The following is a 24,710-nucleotide window of genomic DNA, read 5'->3' as shown; positions in this document are numbered from 1 at the left end:
GGAGAGTGTGTGAACACCAGCAAGGGGAGGGACAGAGGGAGAGGCAGACTCCCCGCTGAGCAGGGAGCCCAACATGGGGCTCGATCCCAGGACCCTGGGACCATGACCCGAGCCGAAGGCAGAGGCTTAACCCACTGAGCCACCAAGGTGCCTCAGTATTTTATTTTATTTTTTAAATAAATAATAAATAAAAATAAATAAATAAATGATAATAAATAAATAAATAATAAATAATAAATGATGCAGGATTTTTTTAGAAGTATATTTGGGACATGAGATCTTTGTCAAAATCTATTCCCAATACTGGGCTTTGCCTTTTCATATTCTTCCAATATGTCTTCTGCTGGGGGCAAGTGTTTATTTACTTTTGGTGAAGTCCAACATATGCCCTTTCATTTTGTGGTTGGTGCTACACGGGTCCTGTTGAAGGAGTCCCCAACTGCTCCTTGATCGTCCCTTGGATCTGCCCCCTCGTCTCCACCTTCTTGCCCTCTGTCCAGCTCCCAGATGCCAGTCTCCTGGACACTGCTCTGACCACCCCCCACCCCCGTGCCCCCCACCCCACATCTTGTCCTGTTCACTGCATGACCTTACGGCCCAGGGACAGGGTTGGCTCCTCTGTGTGTCCCCCACCAGACCGGCACCGGGTTTGGCACGCCCCAGGTGCTCAGTAAAAGCTTCCTAAATGAAGGCATGTCCTGTGGCCCAGCTGGGGATCATTAAAACTGTCAATTAGTTCTAAACACCAGCTCATCAGGAACATTTGAGCAAAGCCGGGGAAGTAAAAAAAAAGTTTTGGAAAAACCAACAACACAGGAATGTTTCGCTTTCTTCCCAACCGGAGCATTAATCACGAAAACGCAGGCCTTGTTAGCATTCTTTATTCTTGCTTTGCCTCTGAGCTGGGGACAGGGGGATGTGGGGAGACATTCCTTTGCACACGTTGGCTGTAGGGGGCTCACCAGGGGTCGCCCCCAAAACACCATGGGCGTTTGCTACCTCCAAATGTTGGTGGGGGGGTCCCTGGCCTGCTAGTCCTTCTCCTCTCCATGCGTGATGACGTAACACAGGTTCTGGTAGTCCAGGTTACCGCACACATCTGGCGGGAAAGCCGCAAACATCTGCTTGACCTGGGGAAGGAGTAGGGAATCAGCCTGGACTCCGGTCGAAAGGGGAGTGGGGTGGGGGGCGGGGGGAGTCACCCGAGGGCGTCAGGCAGAATGGGGCTCCCCTCTATGCAGGTCGAGGTGGGGATGCCCAGGGGCCTGCAGCCAGCCCCACTCACCCTTGTCCTCCTCCGAGGAGTCAGGGGGGGAGTCATCAAGTCACCGTCTAAAGAAGAAGGGCCATCTCCCAGGAAGGGGGCTGCTGAGAAGGGCCTGGGCCGGCTGGGACCTTCCCCAGGAAGATTCTAGGCTGTGCCCTGGAAAGCCCGCACTCACCTCGTCCTCACTGAACCGGTCGGCCTGGGTCATGAGCTTCTCTTTGATGCTGCTCAGGGGAGAGGAAGGGTCAGATTGAGGGGAAGGGCGACCCCGGGCATGCACATGCGGATCCGGGCCAGATGTCTGTGTGGCCTCAGGTGGACCCTCGGTCTCTTCTGGGGGCTGTTAGTTTGGCCAGAGAGCGACTCGCGCTGACACTTCCCCCTGCCTCCGAGAACACAAGGGCTGGCCCTCTGCCATGGCAGGAGACAGCCTTGCCCAGGTCTCTTTTGCTCCTCATAGCCCTGGGAAGTGAGTGCTATGAGCCCCTTTTATAGAGGGAACAACCAAGGTGCCAAAAGGTCAGGACTAGCAGTGTCAGGATGGGGTCTGAGCGGCCCCAGGGCCTGGGGGAGCAGCAGGAGGTGAAGCCCCACAGGACTGATGCCCTGGGAGCTTGGAGGGCCCCCTCCGGGCCCCTTGGCAGGGCACAGCGGGCGGGGAAGGGATCAGAGGGGCTGAGCCAGGCCTGAGCGCCAAGTGTCCCGCGGCGCCGCAGGGGCCAGCCCGCTAAGGACCGACGCACATTTTCCATTATTTATGTTACTGTGGGACAGTCACAGTTTCCGACTCTCCGGGCTGGGGACTGTTCACAGACTCCCTTTCAGCCAGAGCCTCCTCTGTGGCCTGCCTGGCAGGCAGCCACGTCTTCCAGGTCCGATAGCCCTGGGGGTGGGGCTTTCGATTCCCAAACTGGGTCCCAGAAGTGTTCCTGGCCCAGCCCTGGTGGGAGTGAAGGTGCGTGCCGGGAGAGGGGTTGCCCTCAGTGCCTCGCGGGGGTCCCCAAGATGGGTGTGTGAACCGTGGATCCTGAGTGAGGGGCGAAGGAGAGGGCCCCAGCCCGCAGGAGCCCTGAACAACCCCTCTCTTAGCCCTGGGGAAAATGTGGCTCACAACTTTGGGGGGTGGAGGTGGTGAGAAGGTGTGAGGGACAAGAGGGAACTTTGCTGGTTTCCCCCCAGCTCCCCTTTCCTGCCCTCTCCTGCCCACCTCCCCCACCCCATATGGGATGATTCTAGTGGGCAGCAAATCTGGCCTCAAGGCCAAGGCCACAAGCATCACAGTAATCAGTCAGGAAGTCTGTGCCTGGGGAGGAAATTTTGCCTGCTCCAGGCCACCCACAGGCCTGGTGAGACCTCTGAAGCTCTGAAGGGACTTCCCTGGGGATAGTTCCATGTCCTAGCCACTGGGCAGGCTGCCCCTGCCACCACGCTCAGCTCTGCTCAGTGCTCTCACTGGGCTGAGGCAGAGCGGGCATTGGGGCCCCCACCTCCACATGCCAGCCCAGTGGCCCCCAGTGCAGACCTGCAGCCCAGGGCCTGTCGCAGGACCTACCCCACATAGACCCTCTCTGTGCTCAGCATCCCCCACCCGACCTCCAGCCGCCCCCTCACCAACCCCGCAAACGCCAAGCCCTGTTCCTTCACAGTTGTGTTGTGGCATCTAGAATGTTCCCTGCCCCAGCCTAAGTAGCCCTTTGTTTCCCTTCAAGGCCCACCTCTACCACTGGGAAAACCGCCCCTGGTGACCCCACACTCCCCATACACTTCCGCACAGAAATGGGGGACACCAGGTCCCAGAGAAGGGAAGGGACACCAAGTGATGGCTAAGCTGGGCAGGGCAGTGCCCTCCTGGCTCCTGGCCAGACACTGCCCGAGCTGGCTAAGCACTGGGAGGGGTAGGAGACTGGGCGGCAACCCGCCCTGACCTCACCCAGCTCACTGATCACCTGAACCTTTGGGGAGAGAAAAACCAAAACAAAGGGCAGAGGGGACTTACAAATCAGCCTTAACGAAACCTTTCCCTTCAGTGTCAAACACCTTGAAGGCATGGAGTATGGTCTCCTCGGGGTCCGTACCTAGAAACAGCACATACAGGCAGGAAGAAAGCCAGGGTGAAGAGGACAGGCCAGGGCTGGGGGTAGAGGGGGGCCTGTGGGGGCTTCCTCAGTTGGAGCAAGAGAAGGGAGATTTCTGAGAAACAAGGAATAGGAGTAATGACCAAGGGTGCTGCGTGTACTTATGAACAGCCTGTGCAACTGTACATGGAGACCCCACTGAGCACTTATTATGGTCTTAACCCTCCTGATGATTGGCCTGATTTTACAGAGGAAGAAACTAAAACTCAGAGGTCATGAGTAGTGAGGTGGGGTTGGCGTGGGGGCATCGCTGGGGCTCTCTCGTCACCCAAGATGTGCATGAGAACTGGCAGGCCAAAAAGACAGTGCTGTACTTGGGGGCTAAAGACTGGGCTCGGGCAGAGCCTGGAGATCAGAGGGCGGGCATCGGACCCATCGGTGTCGGTGGGGAGGAGCGTCACCTCCCAGGACAGCCCCTGCCCACGCTGGCCTCCTCCCTCTGTCCAGGGAAGCCTCGAGCCCAGGAAAACTCTACTAAGGGTCAGAGGGTAGCTCCCTAGGGCCCAGAGAGAAAGGGACAGAGCTGCCTGGACCGCTGCCCTGACCCCACACCCCCGGCCCGGGAGCTGCCGTGGTTAGAACCGGGAGTCATGGTTAGGGGTCTATCCCTGCTGAGCCCCTCCAGCTCCTGCTGAGCCCCTCGAGGTGGGAGGAGGGTCTTCACACAAATTGTCCCCTCCCAGCCCCGGATGCCCTCCTCCTACTCTGGCCTAGAGATGGAAACAGGGGTAGGGCCCAGGGGGCTGGCAGCTGGGGCTGCCCTATGTTCCCAGCGGTCTGCACATGGAGCCAGACTGCCCTCCCCACCCGGGCGACGTGGGCTTTCCCTCACCCTTCAGCTTCTCCCCAAACATGGTCAGGAAGACAGTGAAGTTGATGGGTCCAGGCGCCTCCTTCACCATGGCTTCCAGCTCCTCGTTCTTCACATTGATACGGCCTGGGGCGGGAGAGGGGGGACACCCAGGAGTACAGTGAGGGACAGAGGGGACCCTGCCCGCAGGCGGTCCAGGAGAACAGCGCTCAGCTCTATCCTCCCCCGCCTCAGCCCTCAGGCCCTGCCCACCTGCTGGGGGACCTTAAGAGGGGGACACATTTGGCCACAGCTCTGGGCTGCTCCTAGCCTCACTGCCCAACCCCCCCGCTAACACCTCAGCCTCCGTGGAAAAGAGAGCGAGTTGGTGATTATCTCCATTTCACGGATGAGGAAACTGAGGTCCAAAGAAGCTGAAATGGAGGTGCGTAGGGGCCAGAAGACCGGGAGCTCAGAGCTCATATGCCATAGGAGGAGGTCACCTGGGGGTGGGTGGACTCTGGGGTTCCTCATGGTCCCAAGGGACAATTGCATCTCCGGGAGCTCAAAGCGTAGTTCAGGCATGACTCGGTTATGCCCCCTTCCCGCGAGCTGAACCCCCCACCCCATTCATACCTTAAGGCCTCTCCCTGGGCAGCTTCCCCTGGTAGCTGAAACCTGGTTGCCTTGAACCCTGTGGATGTGTCCAGACACCTCCCCCAGCATCGCCCACTGCTTTCTTGGTCCCCTTCCCCACCCCGGGCCCCTAGGCCAGGCCATTCGTGCACCTGCTGTCTTCCCTGTGTCCTTGGCCCAGACCATACCTTCCAGGCACAGGCCACCCACGGCACCCAAGCCCCTCATATGGTCTCCTCGGGCCTGCCCTGGCTATCCTGCTGCCCTGGCCTGTCCCCAGGTACCCACTCCTTCCAGAAGGCCTGGGCTCAGTGCTGCCCCAAGCCCCGAGCCCCCCGCAGCTGCTGGTCACCCACCCAAGGCGGCAAACGTGTCCCTCAGGTCCTCCTTGTCGATGAAGCCGTCCCGGTTCTGGTCCATGATGGTGAAGGCCTGGTGGAGACAGGGGTACTGAGCAGCCACTGACCCACTCATCCAAGCCCATGCCCTCCCCCCTCCAATGGGCTGTCGTCCTCCGGCCAGCGGGTTTCCTGGCTCAGCATGGCACCTGCTCGAGAGTATTGGCGGACCCACTCCATTCCCACTGCACGCCAACACACAGCGGGGGCGCCATGCCCACCCCTCACGTCATGCTGCGGCAACCCCATTTTACAGAGAGGGAAACTGAGGCTCAGAGAGCAGAAGCCTGAGGTCATGCAGCAAGCAAAGGCTCAGGTAGAGAGGGGTGGGGGTTGCCCAAAGACAGCAGGTCACGTCTCCGGGCTCAGAGGCACAACGTGGTGGGCTTTAAGGATAGTGACGTCATTATCGCCCCCAGGGACCAAGGGCAACCTGGGTCTTGCCAGCCCCTTGGATGCTTTCCATGCATTGCGCTAACACTCCCGGTGGCCCAGAGGGCACACTGACCGACCTCTTTAAACTCCTGGATCTGGGACTGATCAAACATGGAGAAGACATTGGAGCTAGCACCACCTTCTGCTCTCTTGCGGGCTCTTCTGGGTGCCTGGGAAGTGCCAGGTGGGAGGCAGTGAGAGGGCCTTCCTCGGAGGTCAGCCGCGCATCCCACCTGCCACCCACCCCCCGTGCCGTGCTGCCCCTCCCAGCCTGTCCCAGTCCCGAGTGACAGGGCCGCCCTGGGCCGGGGGCACCGCAGACAGACAGGGCGCTAAGGAAACCTGGCGGATAAGCGGGGTTGTCCTGCCTGAGGCCAGAAGCCTGGGGACCCCCACCCCATGGGCCAGTCAGCAGCTTCTTGACCTGGTGGGGGGAACCCAGGGGGTATAGCAGAGAGGACCCAGTCCGGCCACATCTCCCTCTGTCCGTCCCACCTCGGGGCTCCCCAGCACCCACCCAGGGCCCAGCTCCGAGTGCGGATCCATCGGGAAACGGCTGGTCAGAGCCCGTCTCCACACGCGGAAGGTCTCTGGCCAGCCTTCCTGACTCCACGTGCTGCTCGCGGGATATCAGGGACCTGTGAGCACCCCCTTGAGCATTCCCTGAAAGCTCTGGATCCCCAAGACCCCCCCAGGGGATGTCGCCCCCAGCAGCTCTCTGTGGGCGAGGAGTCTCAGCCGTGGCTTGTGAGGCCACAAAGAACAGCCCAGTCTTCACAGAGCCGGAGAGGCAAGGGGTGTCCCCCCACACCCCCAGACCTCCTGCCTCCATGTCAGTGGTGCCAAGCCTCTGCCCACCCCTCCCCGGAGCGTGGGCTCCCCCTGCTTTCCCCACACTGCCCCGGCCCCTGTGTGGTCTCCCCTCCCCGAGCTCACTCCTGTCCCCCAGACCGCGCTCACCCCCATTTCCCCTCCGGCTCCTGGGCTCAGGAGCTGTACCGCCGGCTGACTTCTAATTAGCTTTTACTGGGTGCTTTGTCTCCACTAATCCTTTGAAAGGGGGCAGGCAGGACGCTATGTGCAGTAAAGCCTCTGTAATATTTATAAATCCCTTCAGACATCATAAAGAAAGGAACCTCCCTGCGGGGCTCATCTCACATAATTACATACACATTTCCCTCTGATTAATAAAAAACAATCACTTCCGTCTGTGGGATAGTCTGCCCTCTCTCTCCTCAGACCTGCCCTCGGCCTGGGTGTCCCCCACCCCGTCTCAGGCAGCCTTCTGTGTCCCTGTTGTGGGCCATTGCCCCACTGTGTGCCAGGCCCCCCCTGCCAGAGCTCCCTGAGGGAGGCCGGGATTGTTCTCGAAGGGCCTGGGCTGCCTCCCGCTCTCCCAGCTGGGACCGTTTCCAGCCCAGCCGTCTTGGAAATTTGCCTTTTACAATGTGCCCTCAAAAAAAAAAAAAAATCAAAATCTTCCGAAAGGAGCACCTCGGGGCAGAAGGGGGTCACCCAGACCTGAATTCTAATCCTGCCTTTGCGGCTCACAACCCTGTGATGCTGAGAACACCAGTTGCCTGCTCTGATCCTCAGCGTCCCCATTTATAAAACCAAGATGATGTCTACCTCAGAACATCGGGACACTGATTAGGTGCCTGCTGGGCTCCAGCCAGGCCCTGTGCCCAATCCCGGGGACCCAGCACTGAATCAGGCCCTGCCTTGTCCCCAGGGATCCCCCGGAGACAGAGGATCAGTGGGGAGTGATGGAAGGACAGACAGACACTAAGAGCACAGAGCAGCCCTTATGCTGTTGGGGCAATCAGGGCAGACCTCTCAGAGGAGGTGGCTTCTGAACTGAGACTTGATAGCCAGGTCAGAGTTCTCAGGCCAGGAGGGAAAGTGAAGGTGTGAGACAGAGACTTGAAAGGGCTGTGCCTTTGAGAGCCTGTAGGGACACCCAAGAGGCTGGGGACAGAGGCAAAGAGAGGGCAGCAGGGCAGGTCCCATGCCAGTCTGTGTAGGTCCCAGGCTATCCTGGAATATCAACCCTGGACCCCCAGGAACCATGTCCTCTCAATGGGACCAGGGTCCTGCTTCTGCTATGAAACCTCTAAGCATAGCCCACCCTGTCTACTTCTACCCCCTTCTTCTTTGTTCCTATCCCCCCCACCCCCCACCGCTTCACCTCAGCAGCCCCCACCGAGTCCAGGAAGCAGAGACGCAAATCGGGATGTACATGGATGGACTGACCACCCGTTAAGGACAGTCCAGGGTAAGCCAGGTGCAGGGGTAACATCAAGGGTGAAGAAAAAGGTCAGGACTAGGGACATCAGGTCAAGTTCAAGGATGTCAGAGGAGCAAGGTCAAGGTCAGGGTGAGTTCAGGCATGAGATGAAGGTCAGAATCACACAAGAAGTCAAGATCACAGGATGAGGTCAGAGTTGAGGAATGAGGTCAGGGTCAGGAGACAGGGCACCCCCAGCATACCATGGTCTGGAGAGCTCCCTCTCGTTGCAGCAGGGCTAGAGGTTCTCAGGGAGGGCTCTTTAAATAGCGCTCCGGGTCCAGACAATAGCTGGGAGGGTGACAAAGGACAGGATAGCGCCCTCCCTGCCAGGCACCTGTTTGGGGCCATTCAGAGTGGGTGGGGTCCAGATACCGTCCAAACCGCAGGATCTCCGCCCGTACTGGGCCAACCGGATCTCTGCACCCAAGGGACAAAGGCCCAGGAAGGGGCACTTGGCTGAGAACACACAGTATGTTGAGGCCTGGAACCCGCCAGGAGGACTTGGCCTTGGGCCATTTGAGGTCAGGAGAGCTTCCAAGGCAGGGCCACCCACCCTGGTGGGGAGCATTCAAGGCTGCAACATGGCCCGATCCCTTGAGCTCTGTGACTCTGAGTGGGCCACCGTCCTCCCGTGAGAAGTGCAAGCACATGTCACCCCCACTCAGCTCAGGGAGAGGGTTTCTGCACCAGCCTGACCCACAAGACCCCTCAGGCAATTCGACTACTGCCTTGTGGTTGGTTACTGGGGCGACCATGACCCCCTCCAGCCCTCGGGCCATTGACGATGTCTGAGGAGCTGAAAAGGCAAAGAGGCAGACCAAAGAAACATGAACATGACCCCAAAGAGGGAGAATTGGACAATCAGATCCCTTATTCCACGCTGGCTGCACGTACCCCTGGCTGGGGCCCGTCCCTACCAGGCCTGACACGGCCCAAGAATTCTCCAGGAGATGTGCCAAGCCAAGTCCGCACCTGCCCCTGGCAGGCCCCATGGGTCTGTCGCGGCCCCCCCAAGGCCGTCTGGTCAAATGGGCTCCCATGTGAGGCCCCCTATGTCTGATCAGCCGCCAGCGCCGGTAGCACAGGGCTCAGGCAGTAAGCCCACCCGTCTCTAGGCCCTGCATAGCTTAACTGTCCCTGGAGCTGGTCTCCAGGCCTCCGGGCCCCAGGACGGCTGATCCCAGCCTGGGGACAGGGAATGTGATGATGACGATAAGCGGAGTAGCTAACTTTCATACAACACAGAAGGTCAGGCCATGTTCTAAAACGTGTGACCTCACAGCGAATCCTCACCCCATTTTCCTGGGGATAAAACTGAGGCTCACATGGGTGACATCACTCATCCAAGGCTGATGAGTGCAGGTTCCAGGATGAGTCTTTCTAGTGATTCCAGAAGGGAGTTTCTGGAAGGTTCTGCCCATCCCGATGCTCACCTTCCTGACCTTGCTGGGACCTGTGATGGAACCTTCCACCCTGAGCAGGTGGCCACTGTCCACATTGGCTTCGGAGAGCCGCCTTTCCTGGCCTGGTCCATGAGCCTGGCCCTGGGGCCTCCTGGCTCCGGTCTTGCTGAATGGGGAGACATTTGCCATCTGGGGCTTTAACACCTGCTTCCTGCTGGCCGGAGGGCCCTCACGATCAGCTCTTGTCTCTGGGGATCACCACCAGGGCCTCTCACCCACGGAGGGGCTCCGGAGAGCTCAGGACAGTCCCAAATAAGCGGAGAGCCCCCCAGCCTGCCGGATGGAAGGAAATCCAAAAGTGAATGCTGGTGAGAGGCAGGGACCAAGTGCTTAGCCAACCAGTCCTGATGCTTTCGTTCCCTGGCCTCCTTCTACAAGCGGGGGAGAGCTACAGGAGCAGGGAGAGCTGATCCAAAAATTCAACAGAGACTGTGAAAACTCACAGGAGAGACGGAGAACATTTGTCCCTGGGGTGAACAGGGGTGAGGCAGGGGGAGCCTGCAGCTGACCCGAGTAGGGGAAGCGCCAGGAAAAGAAGGTGGCCTCTGAGGTCAAGGGCTTTGGAAGGCTGATCTGCCACACTGACAAAACTCGAAGCCCCCATCAGCCAGGTGCGGCTGGGGAGAGTCTGTTGTCATTACTGGGTCACACTGTTTGGCTCTGCGGACCATGGGGTGGCGGCCAGTTCCAGGGTCACAGAGAACCCTGATGGGTCTGTGCTCTCAGCCAGGGGCCTCCTGGGAATAAGTAGCTTCCCAGCTGGAATTCCAAGCTGGTCTGAGGAACTCAGAGGAGTACTAAGCCCCTTGTGGAGAGCACCCCATTTTCTAGAGGGCAATGTGAGCTCCCAGGGGTCACCAGACCTGGAAGAGAGCTTGAAAGACATCAGCTGCCTTTGGACATGGCTTTCCCCCTTGCAGGGTGACAGCTGTCACCCACACCACAAGAAGGCAAGGTTGTCCAGGTGACCTCACCTGTTCCTCCTCACCCCTAACTCTCCCTTCTAACTCTCCTCTGTCAGCAGGCTGTCCTCTGCCTCCCCGTCCCCCATCCCAGCCAGCCACCTCCTTGACCTTCACAATTTTCCCAGTGATTTGCAAAATCTCCTTCCTCCAAACCTTTGACCATGGAGCACGTTCCCCCACCCCAACCACGCCTCCATCCTCCCACTTTCTATCACCTCTCACCTGCTCCCAGAAGCCTTCCCTGGTTTCTCTAGCCTCTCTTCTCCCACTGGAATCTCTGCTTCTCTCTCACCTCCATTCTGTAGACCAGCTACTACCTGCCTTTCCCTTGGCCTTGGGGCCTTACCATCATTGCTGCTTGGCCTCTAGCCACCTGGCCACTAGGAGCAGAGGAGCCTCAGTAAATCAGGCCCCCAGGGGATTTTTCATAAATAACTTTCCATGCGGGGAATCACTGTCATAGACTTTCTGGCTAGAAGGATCTCAGAGCCCCAGCGGAATCCATTGGCCCCCTGAGTGCAGCCCACCTCGCCCTACTAGAGCCTGAGTGTCCTTTGCAGACTCCCTCAAGTGGTTCTTGCTTGCACACCACCTGTGATGGGGAGCTTACCACATCCCCCAAGCAAAGGCAACTCAAAATTGGCAAATGTTCATCCATTACCTACTGTGGCCCCACCCTGGTGTTCTGGGGGACTAAAAACTCATCCTTGACAAATCCCTGGGTTTGAATTATTTTAGTAACACAGTCAGACAAGGTAGGTTGGGTTTATTCACTCATTCATCAAATATTTATGGAATACTTATGAGTGCTGAGCATTGAGGGGAAAAAAAACAGGTATGGTTTCAAGAGCGAGGGGACAGAGCGCCATTACCCATTCAGAGAAGTCACGAGGGGCCGGAGTCCATTAAGCTGGGACTCGAGGATGGGGACAAAATGGAAGCTGTCACTGCTCTGTGCAAGGAGATGGCGGATGTATGGCACGTCCCAGAGCACACACAGAGCTGCCCGGATATGTGAGGGGCCAGGTTCAGGCAGGAGAGGGGAGCAGAGGGGCCAGGACGGCTCAAATGGTGGCTGAACCATCCAGAGGTGACCCAAGAAGGTCCAGGCAAAGAGTTCCCAGACCTGGCTTGGAGGCTCCCTCTTCTGGTTTAGGGTGTCTCCTGGCCCGCTAGGCAGAGGGATCCTAGCTCCTTTGTCCCTCTTCAACCATCATACACCACAGCTCTTTTTACAGCAGGATGCTGTGGCCACAGGCCCCTTGAACAGGACTCAGCATTCATGCTTCAGCAGAGCGAGCGTGTTTGCCAGCACCCCCCTCTCCCCTCTCCGCCTGGCTACAGCTATAAACCAGCAGGAGGCATTCCGGAGACATTCTTCCTCACTTTAAAGGTTTCCCTGTCTTTTCTAAGTGGCTCCAAATTAGAGAAAGGCTCCCAGCCTGGGGAGGAGGGGACACCAGGGAGTTTGGGAAAAGACAGACCTCCCCTTAATTGTCTTCAAAATCTCGGTCATCCCATCTGGTAATTAGGGAGTTGACAATGCAAAAGGCAATTTCCTTTGGGGTAAGAGAGGGGAAACAACTAATTGGCTCTAAGCCTGGGTTTTGCCTGCGATATTAACTACAGGGTGGTGGGCTGCTCTGGCTTGAGCCGGGCTCTGGCCCTGGTCACCCAGGGGTAGGGATGGGGAAGCCCATGGAACCCCGCTGCCTTGGACAGGCCAGAAGGGGCACGCAGTGGCCCCTTCCGGATTCTGAGTGGAGAGGATCAGCCTCCAGAAGCATGGGCTTCTCTGGTACTGGGGGCCCTGCCTCTTAGAGCTTATTCAGAGAGTCTCTGACGGTGGGGGTGGGAGAAGCACCCCTCTGCCCACTCTCTGATTTCATTACTGAGCATGTGATGGGGGTGTGGGGGATGGTGAGAAGCGAGTATCAGAACCCAGACCTCCTGACCCCCTGCTTGCAGAAGACTCTTCCCATGCACTCACAACTCCTTTCTCAGATGCAAGTGCCCCCCGAGGTGGACAGGGCTGGTATGGTGACCTTCTACAACGGAGAGAGCTCAGGATTCCAGCCATGGGACCATGGAGCTCTCAGTGCAGTATTACGTACCCAGAGAAGGATGGTGTTAACATCTTCCCAGCCAAAGTAGCCACAAGGCAGGTGGGATAGAGCACCCGCTTGGGCTGCATTGTTGCAGGGTCTCAACAGCCCAGGAGCAAGCTAGGGATTATGGTTCATAGTCAGCTCAACCAAGACATGTGGTTATAAAAGTGACCAATCCTTGGGCTGCATTAATAGAGGTCTAAGTCTTCAATCCAGGGAGGTGACTGTGCTACCTTCCACTGACTTCCACAAACAATAGAAGATCTACGCTTGTTCCTAGCCCTGTGCTTCAGGAAGGGTGCTTTTTGGAGGACAGCAGCATGTAGTCACGGGAATCACGGCTGAGGGGCTCGGGGCTCTCAGCTGGAGAGAAGCAGCCTTACTGGGGAGCATCGCTGTGGCAGCTTTGTCAGTTTACCAGCTGGGCCAAGGCCTCTACATGCACCAGGCCAGGACCAGCCCTCAGTTCTACAGCCTCCATCTTCCCTCCTCCCAGCGTCTGCAGTGAGGCTTACCGCCCTTCTCCAACCTTGGCCCATTGGGAAGAACTTTCCCTCTGTGACCCCACTTAAATCCCATCCTTGGGGCTATTAGTATGTAAAGAATCACCCCAAATTACAGTGGTGCATTCCCAGGTTCTGTGGGTCAGAAATTCGGGAAAGACATAGGGAGGATAGCTTATGACTGCTTCGTAACGTCTGAGGCCACAGCTGGGATGATGTCAAGGCTGGGGATGGCTGGCGGCTAGTGCCAGAACCATACAAGGCTTGACTGCTCATGTGTTTGGTGTCTGGGCTTGCCAAGACTCAGAGTCACAGCCATCAGATTTCTGCATGGTGGCTCAGGACGCCAGTGCCGCTGTTCCCACAAATAAGGTAGAAGTCCTTGGCTTCTAGCAATCTAAGCTTAGAAGTCCCAGAATGACACTTCTATGATACCCTCTTGGGCAAAGCAGTCACCAAAGCCCACCCAATGGCAAGGAGACCCACATAGGCCCTGCCTCTTGATGGAATGAGCCAAAGAATTTGTAGGCACAGTCTGTGACTGTCACTCCCAGCCAGCCCAGGCTTGGGGGAGCGCAGAACATGGCCCAAGGTCACTGAGCTGGTAGGTAGAGGAGCCGGAATTCAGAGCCAGTCTGGAGGGACTCTATCCCTCAGAAAGTATGTGAGCCCAGAAAGGCTTTCCAGAAAGTTCACCTGGGGCCATACAGTGTGGCAGGTGGTCACTCACTGTCTTTCCACAGCTCAGTGGCCTGAGTTTAGAAAGGGACCAGAGCAGGGATGAGAAGCCAGGCCCCCTGGTTCACAGAGAGGTGGGCAGCCCTTATTCCACTGGACAGATCAGGAAACTGAGGCCTGGAGCAGGGAAGGGCTGGGTCAGGGTGCCACTGTGAAGCTTACACCCCCTCCGCAGAGCAGGCGGATGTGAACAGACCCCCCACTGAGACATGGGGCATTCCGGCAGCCAATGGCGACTCCGACAGTCCTGGGGCTCTGGGCCCTCCCAGGGGCCCAGAGGCTGCCAAACAGGCCCAATTTGCTGTACTAATGTGTGCTTTCTGCTGCTTGGAGCTTCCTCACGCCCTCTCCTGTGAGCCGGGCCAGCGGCAACAGAGCAAACTGTAATTATGGCAAGCCACACCCTGCGGCCCTAGCTTAGCAATTAGCTGGGTTGCCTGGCATCCAGCAGCTTCCACCCCAGCCTGGCTCAGGGTGGGGTCAATCAGAAGCTGGGGGGCAGGGGTGGCCCGCTTTTTAAAGCCCCCACATGCCCTCTCCCAGATATGAACATGCAAACAGGCCTTCCTTCCCTAGCTGGCCGCCTATGGCTCCAGCCAGACCTCAGTCACCCTCTGAGGGAGATCACAAAGCCAGGAACCAATCCCCACCCCATACACACACACACACACACACACACACACACACAGGCCGGGCCCCCCACGGTGGACGGAACAGTGGAGAGCAGAGCCCTCCCTGGAAGACATCCCTCCCTGGTGGCCAGGCTTATGGGCTGATCTGTACAGGGACTGGCAGAACAGCCACAGTCTGACAATGACTTTGAAATCAGATAGACCTGGGGTCAAGTCCTGCCAGGTGCACCTGCTCTGTGACCTCACACGTCGCTCAAATTCCCCAGGGTCACTGTGTCTTCACCCAGAACACAGAGCGAGTGGTGTCCCCTTTGCAAGTTTGTCACGAGGCTTAAGAGCATTATGCCTGGAACGTGATTGGTGCTTATCCATTATGGCTACAGACCCTGGTCACTGGCAGAGGATGTCGCTGTCAGTGATGAGGTCCCTAACTCCCCCCAATTTTAAGACTGCGCCGCCCAACTCTCCCCTGTCCCAGTGGATAGGCAGATCATGGTCACTGAGCCTCCAGAAGGCAAATTCCTGGGGAACGCTGGGTCTGACTCACCCCAAGTGGGCCCCCCAGTCCTGCAAGGAGCCAGGTTCTTTATGCCTTATTCTCTGCCTCTCTCGCTGCCACTTTCAAAGGACATGGGGTGTTCGGCTTGTGCAGAGCTCCGGCTTCAGGGAGGAATGGCAGGAGGGGAGGCTGAGGGGATCATCAGAACCTTGTTTTAGCCAGGATTTAGCCCGTTGTCTCTCCCCTGTCTTTGCCCGAGCCCTGGGTTCCCCTCTTGGCCACTGTCTGATTCCATGCCTCAATTTGACCAATCCTTTTTGATCTAGAATCCCAGGTGTCCAGTGATTCTGAATGTTGCCTCTGCTGCAGGAGATCAAGGCTCCTCGGACATAGCCCACAGTGACCCTCGTGTTTCAGTCTTTAATCCCACATCACTAGACCCAGTCACTGAGGCAAGGACACCATGCACAGGTCCAGGGGGATACTCACATATATCGCATCTACCTAGAACCTAGACTACAATGGAAATGGTGACCTCTGCAGTTGAGCAGTGCACAACCCACATGGCCACCCCTCTCCAAGGTGCACATTCCCAACTCCTTCTCTCAACCATGTATGATACATGTTCTAGGGGCACAGGTCCAGCCATCCAACTGACCTCTCCTATGGGACTTCTATCCCAGCAGGATGATGTTCTCTGTGAAGCAGAGGAAAGACTCCCTCTTCACTCTCTTCTGGATTGGCGCTCTCCTAGAGTTCTGAATACAGTTCTGGCCTACTTTGTGGGAGAAACAGATACACTGAAGGAGAGATTGCTGGGACTTGGGAGATGGTAAGAACCCAGACTCACATTGTCCAGATCTGGCTAGGGCCATGAGTCAGCAGATGGCCCAGCAGAACCTCTCAGACCTCAGGTTTACAGAACTGGGATGATCATGATTGTTACTCATGGGATACCCTCATCATTGGCTTATGCTTGGCCTTTTCTTTTTCTTAATTGAACTGATTGATTGATTGATATAATGAATACCCATGAACCCACCATCTGACCCAGGAACTAGAACATCACCAAAAACTTATATCCTAGTCATCTGTCAAAAGCCATCCTGAATTTTGTGTTTATCACTCTCTTGCTTATTTTTGTTTTATTACATATTCATGTGTGCTTACTTAATATATTATTTAGCTTTGTTTGTATTTATTTTTATTTTTAATTTTTTAAAGAGGCTCCACACCCAATGTGGGGCTTGAACTCATAACCCTGAGATCAAGAGTCACACGCTCTACCGGCTGAGCCAGCCCGGCGCCCCTTGTTTTGCTTATTTTTAAACTTTAATGTACAAATACAGCAGAAGTCTTCTGGGATTTGCTTTTTCACTCAATGTTCTATTACTAAGTATGGAAAATTGAATGACTGGCTCCAGTCTTTCTCACCTCCCAGATCAGCACCGTGGGTAAACTATTTCTCTGCCCCAAGCCTTTAGGCTTGGCCATGTCATGCTGTAAGATCTAAAAATTCAAGTCCTGCCTTGACCTCTTTGAGCAAAATGGTGCTCACCAACCCACAGACCTTTGGCTGAGGCAGGGCTGCTGGCCAAGTTCAATCTAGATCAGCCGAGACCAATCAAGCCCCAGCCAAGCTAGAGATCCATGAGAATGAAGGATGACTTTCACCATTGGAGACTTGGGGCCATTTGTTACGCAGCATTATCGTGTCCATGGCTAACCATTACACCGAAGTTCATCTGTGTGGTCATAAGAAGCTATATGTGGCTTATTCTTATAAGCCATGGTCATGACCATAACACCAAGGTCACCCTTTTGCTGTCATGAACAACGCCACCTTGGACACTCTTACAAAGGTCTCTTGGTGCACGTGAGCAAGAGTTTCTCTCAGAAATATAGTGAGAAGTAGAAATGCACATTTTCAATTCACAAGGTAGTGTCACACTGTTTTTCAAAGTGGCTGTAAGGCTTTTCAGTCTCACTAGCTGGGTATGAGACTCTGGTGTATGAGCCCCATCCTCTCCAACACCTGTTGTCAGACTCATGAACTCTGGTCCATTCAAGGGGTCTACCTGGTGTCTCACAGCATATGGGAGGAATTGTGTTTCCCTGAATATCTGATATGTTAGGATTCTTCCCCCCCAGCACTCCACCCAACCAGACCTCAGATCATGGTCCTATGTGGCGGTAATCTTTATAGAAGTCATCATGTTAAAATGAGGTGATTAGAGCTGGCCTTGGTCCAACATGATGGTGTCCTTATACAAAAGGTCAGTCTGCTTACGGACACAGGCATAGAGGAAAGAGAGTGGGAAGACACAGGGAGAGAGCCATCTGCAAGCCAAGGAACACCTGAGGCTAGCCCAAGCCTAGATCAGATTCTCCCTCCCAGCCCTTAGGAAAAGCCACCCTGGCCTACACGGTGACCTTGGACTTCAAGCCTCCGGGGCTGAGAGACGATGACATTGTCTTGTTGAAGTCCCACAGTTTACAGCACTTGTTACAGCAGCTCCTGGAAGCTAATACTCACAGCAATCTTAATCGGCTCCTGCCTGATTACTTCTTGAGGTTGAAGCTATCCTCTTGTGTTTATTGGTCTTTTCTTAAACTCGTATATGAAATGCCTGTTCTGGTCATTTGGTGATTTTTCTATTGGGTCTTTTCCTTCCCGACTTACAGGAATTCCCTATTGATTCCTGATACCAGTCTCTGCTGGCATTTTCTCCATTTACGGATTGTGTTTTTACTTTCTTTAAAATTTCTTTTTATGGGGGTGCCCTGAGTGGCTCGGTTGGTCGAGAGTCTGGCTTTTGATCTCAGCTCAGGCCATGATCTCAGGGTCGAGGGATGGAGCCCCGCGTCAGGCTCTGTGCTCAGTGGGGAGTCTGCTTGTCCCTCTCCCTCTGCTCTTCCCCCCCACCCCCTCTCTCAAATAATAAAATAAAATCTAAAAACAATTAGCATGTCTTTTTATGAATAGAAGTTCTCCATTTTAATGTAACTAAATCTCCCCATCTTTTCTTTGGAGGCCGGTGTTTCCTGTGCCTTCTTTACTAGCAGCAGCTAACACCAACAATAGCTAGTACTACATTTTCTATAATGGGGATAATAAGTAAAAATAGCAAGTGACAAAATACCACACAGGATTCTATTTTGGTGTGTGGCCAGATGCACTGAAACCTGCCTATCTTTCAATAGGCCCGGGCTTGGAATAAAAAGCAAACGATTTGAGTTGGGTCCGTCCCTGCAGGGAGGAGAAGAGAGCCCTTTCCTGCTGGGGCAGGTTCATTGTGACCGATCCGGGCTCCCGCCAGCAGATCCACCCTTCCCAAGGCAGCAAGGCCAAAGCCGCACTGCCAAGGGAAGTACAGTGACCTTGATTTGAAATTGGCCTGTGTTCTTCTGAGAAAGAAATCATGAAAACAGTGCTCGCTTTGGCAAGATGTGCATCACTCTTGTCCTTCTGGGGACAACCGCATTGCTCCCTCCAGCAGGGTCCTGAGCCAGGCTGGGGTGCCCAGCTTCATCCCAAAGAAGGCCCCAGAATGGGGTGGGTTGGGGCAGATGGGGAGGGTCCCAAGGTCTCTATCAGAGAAGCTTAGTGGCAACATTCTGTTGGAAGGAAGGACTTGAATTAAAGTTGGTTGGCTCAGTTGGTTGAGCATGGGATTCTTGACCTCAGGGTCCTGAGTTCAAGCCCCACATTGAGCATGGAGTCTACTTTAAAAAAAAATTAAATTCATATAACGAACGCCCTGATTATCTACACTGTTTGTTTCAGGGAGTGGAGGCGGGCCCAGGGGGCCCTTGAGGGGACTGGTGGGAGAGCTAACAATCCCCTAAGCCATCACTTGTGCTTTGTCTGGTCTAGAACCAGAGGGTGGGAATTTCTTTCTCTAGAGGGGAGTGAAGGCATATCCAGGAGAGGAAGGCATGGTCCGGGATGGTCAGATGGAGGGATCGCATGGGGAGTGGGGAAGAGGGAGAGCGTGGAAGGAGGGCCCTCCCCTTAAGGAGGACGCCTCCCTACTGATGATGTCATGTCTTCCAACTTTTCTTCCTCCACACTGTCCTGCCATCCAGAATCCCAGCCTCGGGGAAAAGGGAGAACGCATTCTCCTCTGCCTGTCCCATCTCCCCATCCACTTACTTGGGGTAAGTAATTTACTGTGATAATTAATTTTATGTGTCATCTGGACTAAGTCATGGTGCCCAGATACTTCATGAAATATTATTCTGGATGTCTCTGTAAATGTATATTTTAGATAAGATCAGATTGGTGGACTTTGGGTAAATCAGATGTCCTCCATAATGTGGGTGGGCCTCATACAATCAGTTGAAGGCCTTAATAGAACAAAAACTTAGCAGGAAAGAATTCTGCCTTTGGAATCAGACTGTAACTTTCCCCTAGGTCTCCAGTTGCCAGCCTACTCCGCGGATTTGGGACTTAACAACATCCATAATTACATGGGTCCATTCCTTAAAATAAATCTCAGTCTCTCTGTCTCTGTCTCCCTCTCTGTAGGAGGAACAGCTGCAGGAATCCGGTGATCGTGGACTGGCTTGGGGCAGAGAGAGAAGTTAGGTTTTACCCCACCTAGGGAGAGATACAAGGTAGTGAACTCCCCCATTGCTTCCAGAATCAACCAGGGGAAGAAATGTCAAACCTGGCACATAGAGAGCTCTCAGTTAATATCATCAGAGGAAGGGTGAGTGCATGAAGGTTGTGGAGGGGTCCCCAGCCCTGGGGCATCAGAGCGGGGGTGCGTACAAGACTGAACTCTCAAAGAGAAGGGCCTTCCCTCTCTCCTAGCCCCACCTCAGACCCTGGCACAGGACTGGGCACACTGGGGTTTATATAGCCTCCCAAGGTCATGATCCTGCTCCCACCCAACCCTGGAGCACAGAGGTGCAACCAATGCTTTATGTTGACTTCGGGCTGCTCACACTGTGGGGAGCCTGCAAGGCGCCCCAAAGAACCAGGGACACTGTTTGAAGTCCCGGCACCTTCTAAGCATGAAGTTTAATAAGCTGGGTGCTACGGGCACCTGGATGAAAGACGCTATATAAAAACAGGAGATAATTACCAATTAAAGCCATTTTCTTAGAAACAGGAAGATCCCATGTGCCAAGAGTAAACAGTGGGGGCAGGCCCTGCCAGGGCAGAGGACCTGACGGCTGGGAGAGTCATTCTGGGTGGGCTCAGAAGCGGCTGTGAGTCAGAGCGTGGGGTCAATTGAGGCCAGAGCTCCCTCCCACTGAACCCCGCAGCTAAGAAGTCAGCAGAGAGGCAGCAGCAGGGGCCCCCAGGGCCCTGACCCCGCTGCCCTCCCCTGAGCCTGGCAAGAGTGAAGGAAGGATTGCACCAAGCCCAGATGGTGGGGCTACTTCCTCTCACTTGGGGGCACCCTGACATCCTCTGCAGGACATGACAGATGGGGGAAGCTGGCTCTGTGGCTCCCGTTTCACTCATGTCACAAATATCTTTTGAGCCTGTCCCATGTGATGCTAAGTGCTTGGGCTGTAGCAGTAGACAAGAGACGAATGTGCATGCCGTTCCAGGGCTAACCGTCCAGCAGCCAAGCCTCACGGGTGGTTATGATGGAGCAGGTGCTGTGTCCAGGACTTTAGTTGGGCTGGCTCATCTAACCTTCACCCCAACACTAGAAAGTTAGGGTCCCCATTTACAAAGGAGACTAAGTGATGTATGTAGGACACCTCACTATTAAACTAGATGCTCCAGGCTGGGAGCTTATAACCTGAGTTCCTGCCCTGCCTGCAGCTGGAGGTTTCTGCAGACCCCCAGCCTCCAGGTGGACCCGAACCCCTTCCCAGTCCACACTTCTCTCCCGGAAGCCCCTCAAAGCCAGATTGGGAAGCCAAGTTCTTCCTCCATAAGCCCAGACTGGCCATATCCCCATTACCGAGAACTATCCACTCCACCTCCCAGCTCCTGCCCCTCCCACTCCCTGCTTTCTGTGTTCCCTTCACACACAGAGGGTACAGGCTGTGTGTTTCTCTCTTTTCTTCAAATTTTTATTTAAATTCTAGTTAGTTACCATACACTGCAGTGTTGGTTTTAGGAGTGGAATTCGGTGATTCATCACTTACATTCAACACCCAGGGCTTATCGCAGCAAGTGCCCTCCTTCATCCCCATCCCTCATCCAGCCCACCTCACCTCCCCACCACTTCCCTCCATCAACCCTCAGTTTATTATCTAGCGTTAAGAGTCTCCTATGGCTTCCCCCCTCTCTCTTTATCCCCCTTCCCATATGTTCATCTGTTTTGTTCCTTAAATTTCACATATGAGTGAAATCATATGGTATTTATCTCTCTCTGGCTTATTTTGCTTAGCAAAATAAGCAAAATATTTGCTCCTTCCACAAAGAGCAAGATTTCATTCTTTTTGATGGCTGAGTAATATTCCATTATACATACATCTTCTTCAGAGGCTCTACATCTCAGAAGGGCCAGCTGGAACCTAGAGCCAGGACCTGCTGCCCAGAGCAGATCCAAGAAGAGCCTCAGCTCTGTTTACCACCTGCCATGGTGACCCAGTAACTCGCTTACCACTAGCTGCTGGTTAATTCCTGCTTCCCTGCCCAGTGGGTAAGTTCTTTGCAAACTATAAAGTCCCTAACAATGGACGTGGGTATTAAAACACTCAAGGCAGGGACGCCTGGGTGACAGTCCGGGAAGCATCTGCCTTCGGCTCAGGTCATGATCCCAGGGTCCTGGGATCGAGCTCAACATCAGGCTCCCCGCTCAGCTGCTTCTCCCTCTCCTTCTGCTGCTCCCCACTGCACACACGCACTCTCTCTCTCAAATAAATAAAATATTAAAAAGAAAACCCACACATGGGGGTCAAATGTACAGGCATAGTCCAGTTTCCTAAAATCACCTGGCTGCAGTCAACGTTTCACAAAGGAAGTGACCCTACTGCGTCTGGCGCCTTTTCATGTGCCGGCCACCATGCTGAGGTGACCTCAGCCCTTAGCTGGGATCATCCCCACCTTATGGGTGAGGGACTTGACCCTCGGGCAATGGGAGTGCTGCAGTGGTGAGAGACAGCTACATCAGAGATCAGCTCTTTCTTTGATGCCTCCCAAATTAGTTTTTCCATCACTGCATAAAACATAACCACAGATTTCATGACTTGGTACACACATTTGCCTGTGATGACGGTCTGGACAGCTGAGTTCCCTGCTCAGCGGCTCGCAGTCGAGCTATGGGCTGGGCTGCGCTCTCATCTGAAGGTTTGATTGGGGAAGAATCTGTTCCCGAGCTTACTAAGGTGTCTGCAGAATTCATCCCAGTTCTCTGTGACTGTGTGACCGAGGGCTTCCGCTGGCTGACTGCTGGGGTTGTATGTAACACATTATAATCATGGGAGTGGCATCTGAACCCTCTGGCCATATTTTCTTGCTTAGAAGCAAGTCGCAGGTCTGCCCACACTCAAAGGGTACGGATTACACAGAAGCATAAACAACACAAGGCAGAAGTTATTGGACGTCACCTTAGGGTCTGTGACTGATACGCCCCAGGAGGGGCGAAGGGCACATCCAAGACCAGTGGGGTCGCTACAGGCCAGGCTTCCAGAAGCAGACACTGAGGATGAGTTTGTAATGCAAGAAGCTTATTAAGGATCATGCTTATGAATGGTGGGGGGACAAAGCAGGATGGGGCGGGTCTGACAAATCCTCAGCCGTTCCGACAGGATGTGCTCTAACAAGGAGGAGGCCAGACTTTAGTCCCTTGCCTCGCTTGGTCTCCAGATGTGGATTGCCCCAGGAGACCGTGAGCTCCGGCGGGCAGAGCCTGATGGCAGCACATTCTCCCTGGTGCCGGGAGGCACCGCTCTAGCTGGGCCCCAGGAACCTTCCAGAAAGATTGTCTATCCGCTAAAGGCAGAGCTGCTTTTGCTTTTGGAGCTCATCTCTTACTAAGAAACGCTGCTCTTCTTGGAAAAGCACTAGGTAACATTCAGGCTCCTGGCTCTCACCCCAATATACACACACCCCCACCCCCAGCAACTTCTCCCAGTGAGACGATATTCGGATCTGGAGCTTTTAAAGAGGCAGAGAGGGTTAAATAGGGTCATAAGGGTGGGGCCCTGATCCAGTGGGACTGGTGTCCTTAAGAGAGGCACAGGCTCATGGCTCAGAGGAAGCTCCTCAGATAAGAATCCAAGAAAGTGAGAGCTTGTTGTCAGGCCTTGGGTGTGCACTGTGGTGGGAAGTGACCCGGGGGTGTGCACATTGGGCTGCGGGACGGGAACTTGGGCTCATCTCATGTGCCAATCTCAAGCTATATTCCAAAGCTGTAGTCATCAAAACGGGATGGTACGGCATAAAAACAGACACATAGACCCCTGGGACAGAATCGTGAGCCCCCAAAATAAATAATCAACAACATACAAAGACAACCTATGGAACAAAAAACAAAACTACTTGCAAATCATATCTCCGACAAGGGGTTAATATCCAAGATATATAAAGAACTCCTACCACTCAATTAAAAAAAAAAAAAGAAGACAAACGATCCGGTTAATAAGTGCGCACAGGACACAGACGGACAGACATATTTCCTAAGATCTCTAAAAGGCCAGTAGGTCCGTGAGAAGGCGCTTGGCAGCCCTAATCATCAGGAAACGCAAACCAAACCCACAAGGAGATCTCACCTCGCCCCTGTTGGAATGGCTAGCCTCCAAAAGACAAGGAATTAGAAGCGCCCGCCAGGAGGTGGGGGAAACAGGGCCTTGCTCGCTGCTGGTGGGAGTGTAAGTTGGTGCAGCCACTGTGGAAAACAGTACGGAAGTTCCTCCGAAAATTAAACATAGAAATACCATATGATCCAGCAATCCCACTTCTGGGAATATATCCGAAGGCAATGAAAACACGGTGCCAGAGAGATATCTGTGCCCATATGTTCGTAGCAACATTATTTATAATAACCAAGACACGGCAATGCCCGAAGTGTCCACCGACAGATGAGTTAAGAAAACGTGGCGTGTATAAATCCATAGGCGGTGGAATATTATTCAGCAACTTGAAAAAAAAAAAAAAGGAAAGAAAGAAGAAAAGGAAGGGATATCCTGCTGTTTGCGACCACATAGATGGACCCCGAGGGCATCACGTTAAGCGAAGTAAGTCAGACAGAGCAAGATATTTATTTATTTGACAGACAGAGATTACAGAGAGAGAAAGAGAGGAGGAAGCAGGCTCCCTGCTGAGCAGAGAGCCCGATGTGGGGCTCGATCCCAGGACCCTGGGATCATGACCTGAGCTGAAGGCAGAGGCTTAACTCACTGAGCTACCCAGACGCCCCCAGACAGAGCAAGATAAACACCGTATGATATCTCTTGTATCTAGAATTTGAAATAAAAACAAAATTCCCCCAAAACCAAACTCATATTAAAAGAGATCAGGAAAAAAAAAAAAGAAAAAAGAAAAAGAAACAGACACTTTGTTATAAGCCAGTTATAGGTCAATAAAGTTGGTTTGGAAAAAAAAAAAAATCCTGGGGGAGGGAAGGGTGGTCTCACCTGGGCTCTGGGTCCCGCCCCTCCTGCCCCACCCAGAGCCTGGGCCTAGAAGTTTTCTCCAGTAGCTGGCTTTTTCCGTTCCATTCTCTGGCTAGCATGTCTGCTTTCAGGAAACCGCTGTGGCCTCCCAGGGCTGCCAGGAAGGCAGCAGAAGGAAGCGTGAGGGGGGCCAGCAAGCAGCCTAGCTCTGCCAGACCAAGGGGTTTCCCAGGATGGGCTTAATGAGCTGGTGGCCCGTTGTGGCCGGTTGGGCTGGCTTATGGGTGTTGATGGCCAAGGTCCACAGGGTGGGCACAGGG

The 24,710-nt window shown here is 54.4% G+C and overlaps 1 protein-coding gene across 6 annotated transcripts in view; it reads right to left on the bottom strand.

Moving 5' to 3' along the window:
• Positions 1-871: 871 nt before the first annotated feature.
• The window catches only part of MYL10 (myosin light chain 10), a 77,087-nt gene continuing 53,248 nt past the window's right edge, over positions 872-24,710 (bottom strand). For 5 of the 6 annotated variants that reach the window (XM_047714660.1, XM_047714659.1, XM_047714661.1 and 2 more), the window contains 6 exons: positions 5,739-5,831; positions 5,185-5,260; positions 4,235-4,339; positions 3,264-3,342; positions 1,443-1,491; positions 872-1,130 (listed from right to left, as the gene is read on the bottom strand). In XM_047714660.1, coding sequence (XP_047570616.1) covers positions 1,032-1,130; positions 1,443-1,491; positions 3,264-3,342; positions 4,235-4,339; positions 5,185-5,260; positions 5,739-5,831 — 501 coding nt within the window. In that variant the 3' untranslated portion in view covers positions 872-1,031. Of the gene's footprint in view, positions 1,131-1,442; positions 1,492-3,263; positions 3,343-4,234; positions 4,340-5,184; positions 5,261-5,738; positions 5,832-8,151; positions 8,240-24,710 lie in introns of all 6 variants that reach the window. The other variant, XM_047714663.1, reaches the window with a different exon arrangement.

Source organism: Lutra lutra, chromosome 18, assembly GCF_902655055.1.
Source record: "Lutra lutra chromosome 18, mLutLut1.2, whole genome shotgun sequence".
Lineage (NCBI taxonomy): Eukaryota > Metazoa > Chordata > Mammalia > Carnivora > Mustelidae > Lutra > Lutra lutra.
Note: the sequence above shows the minus strand (reverse complement) of the source record. Positions and strands in the feature narration are given on the sequence as shown.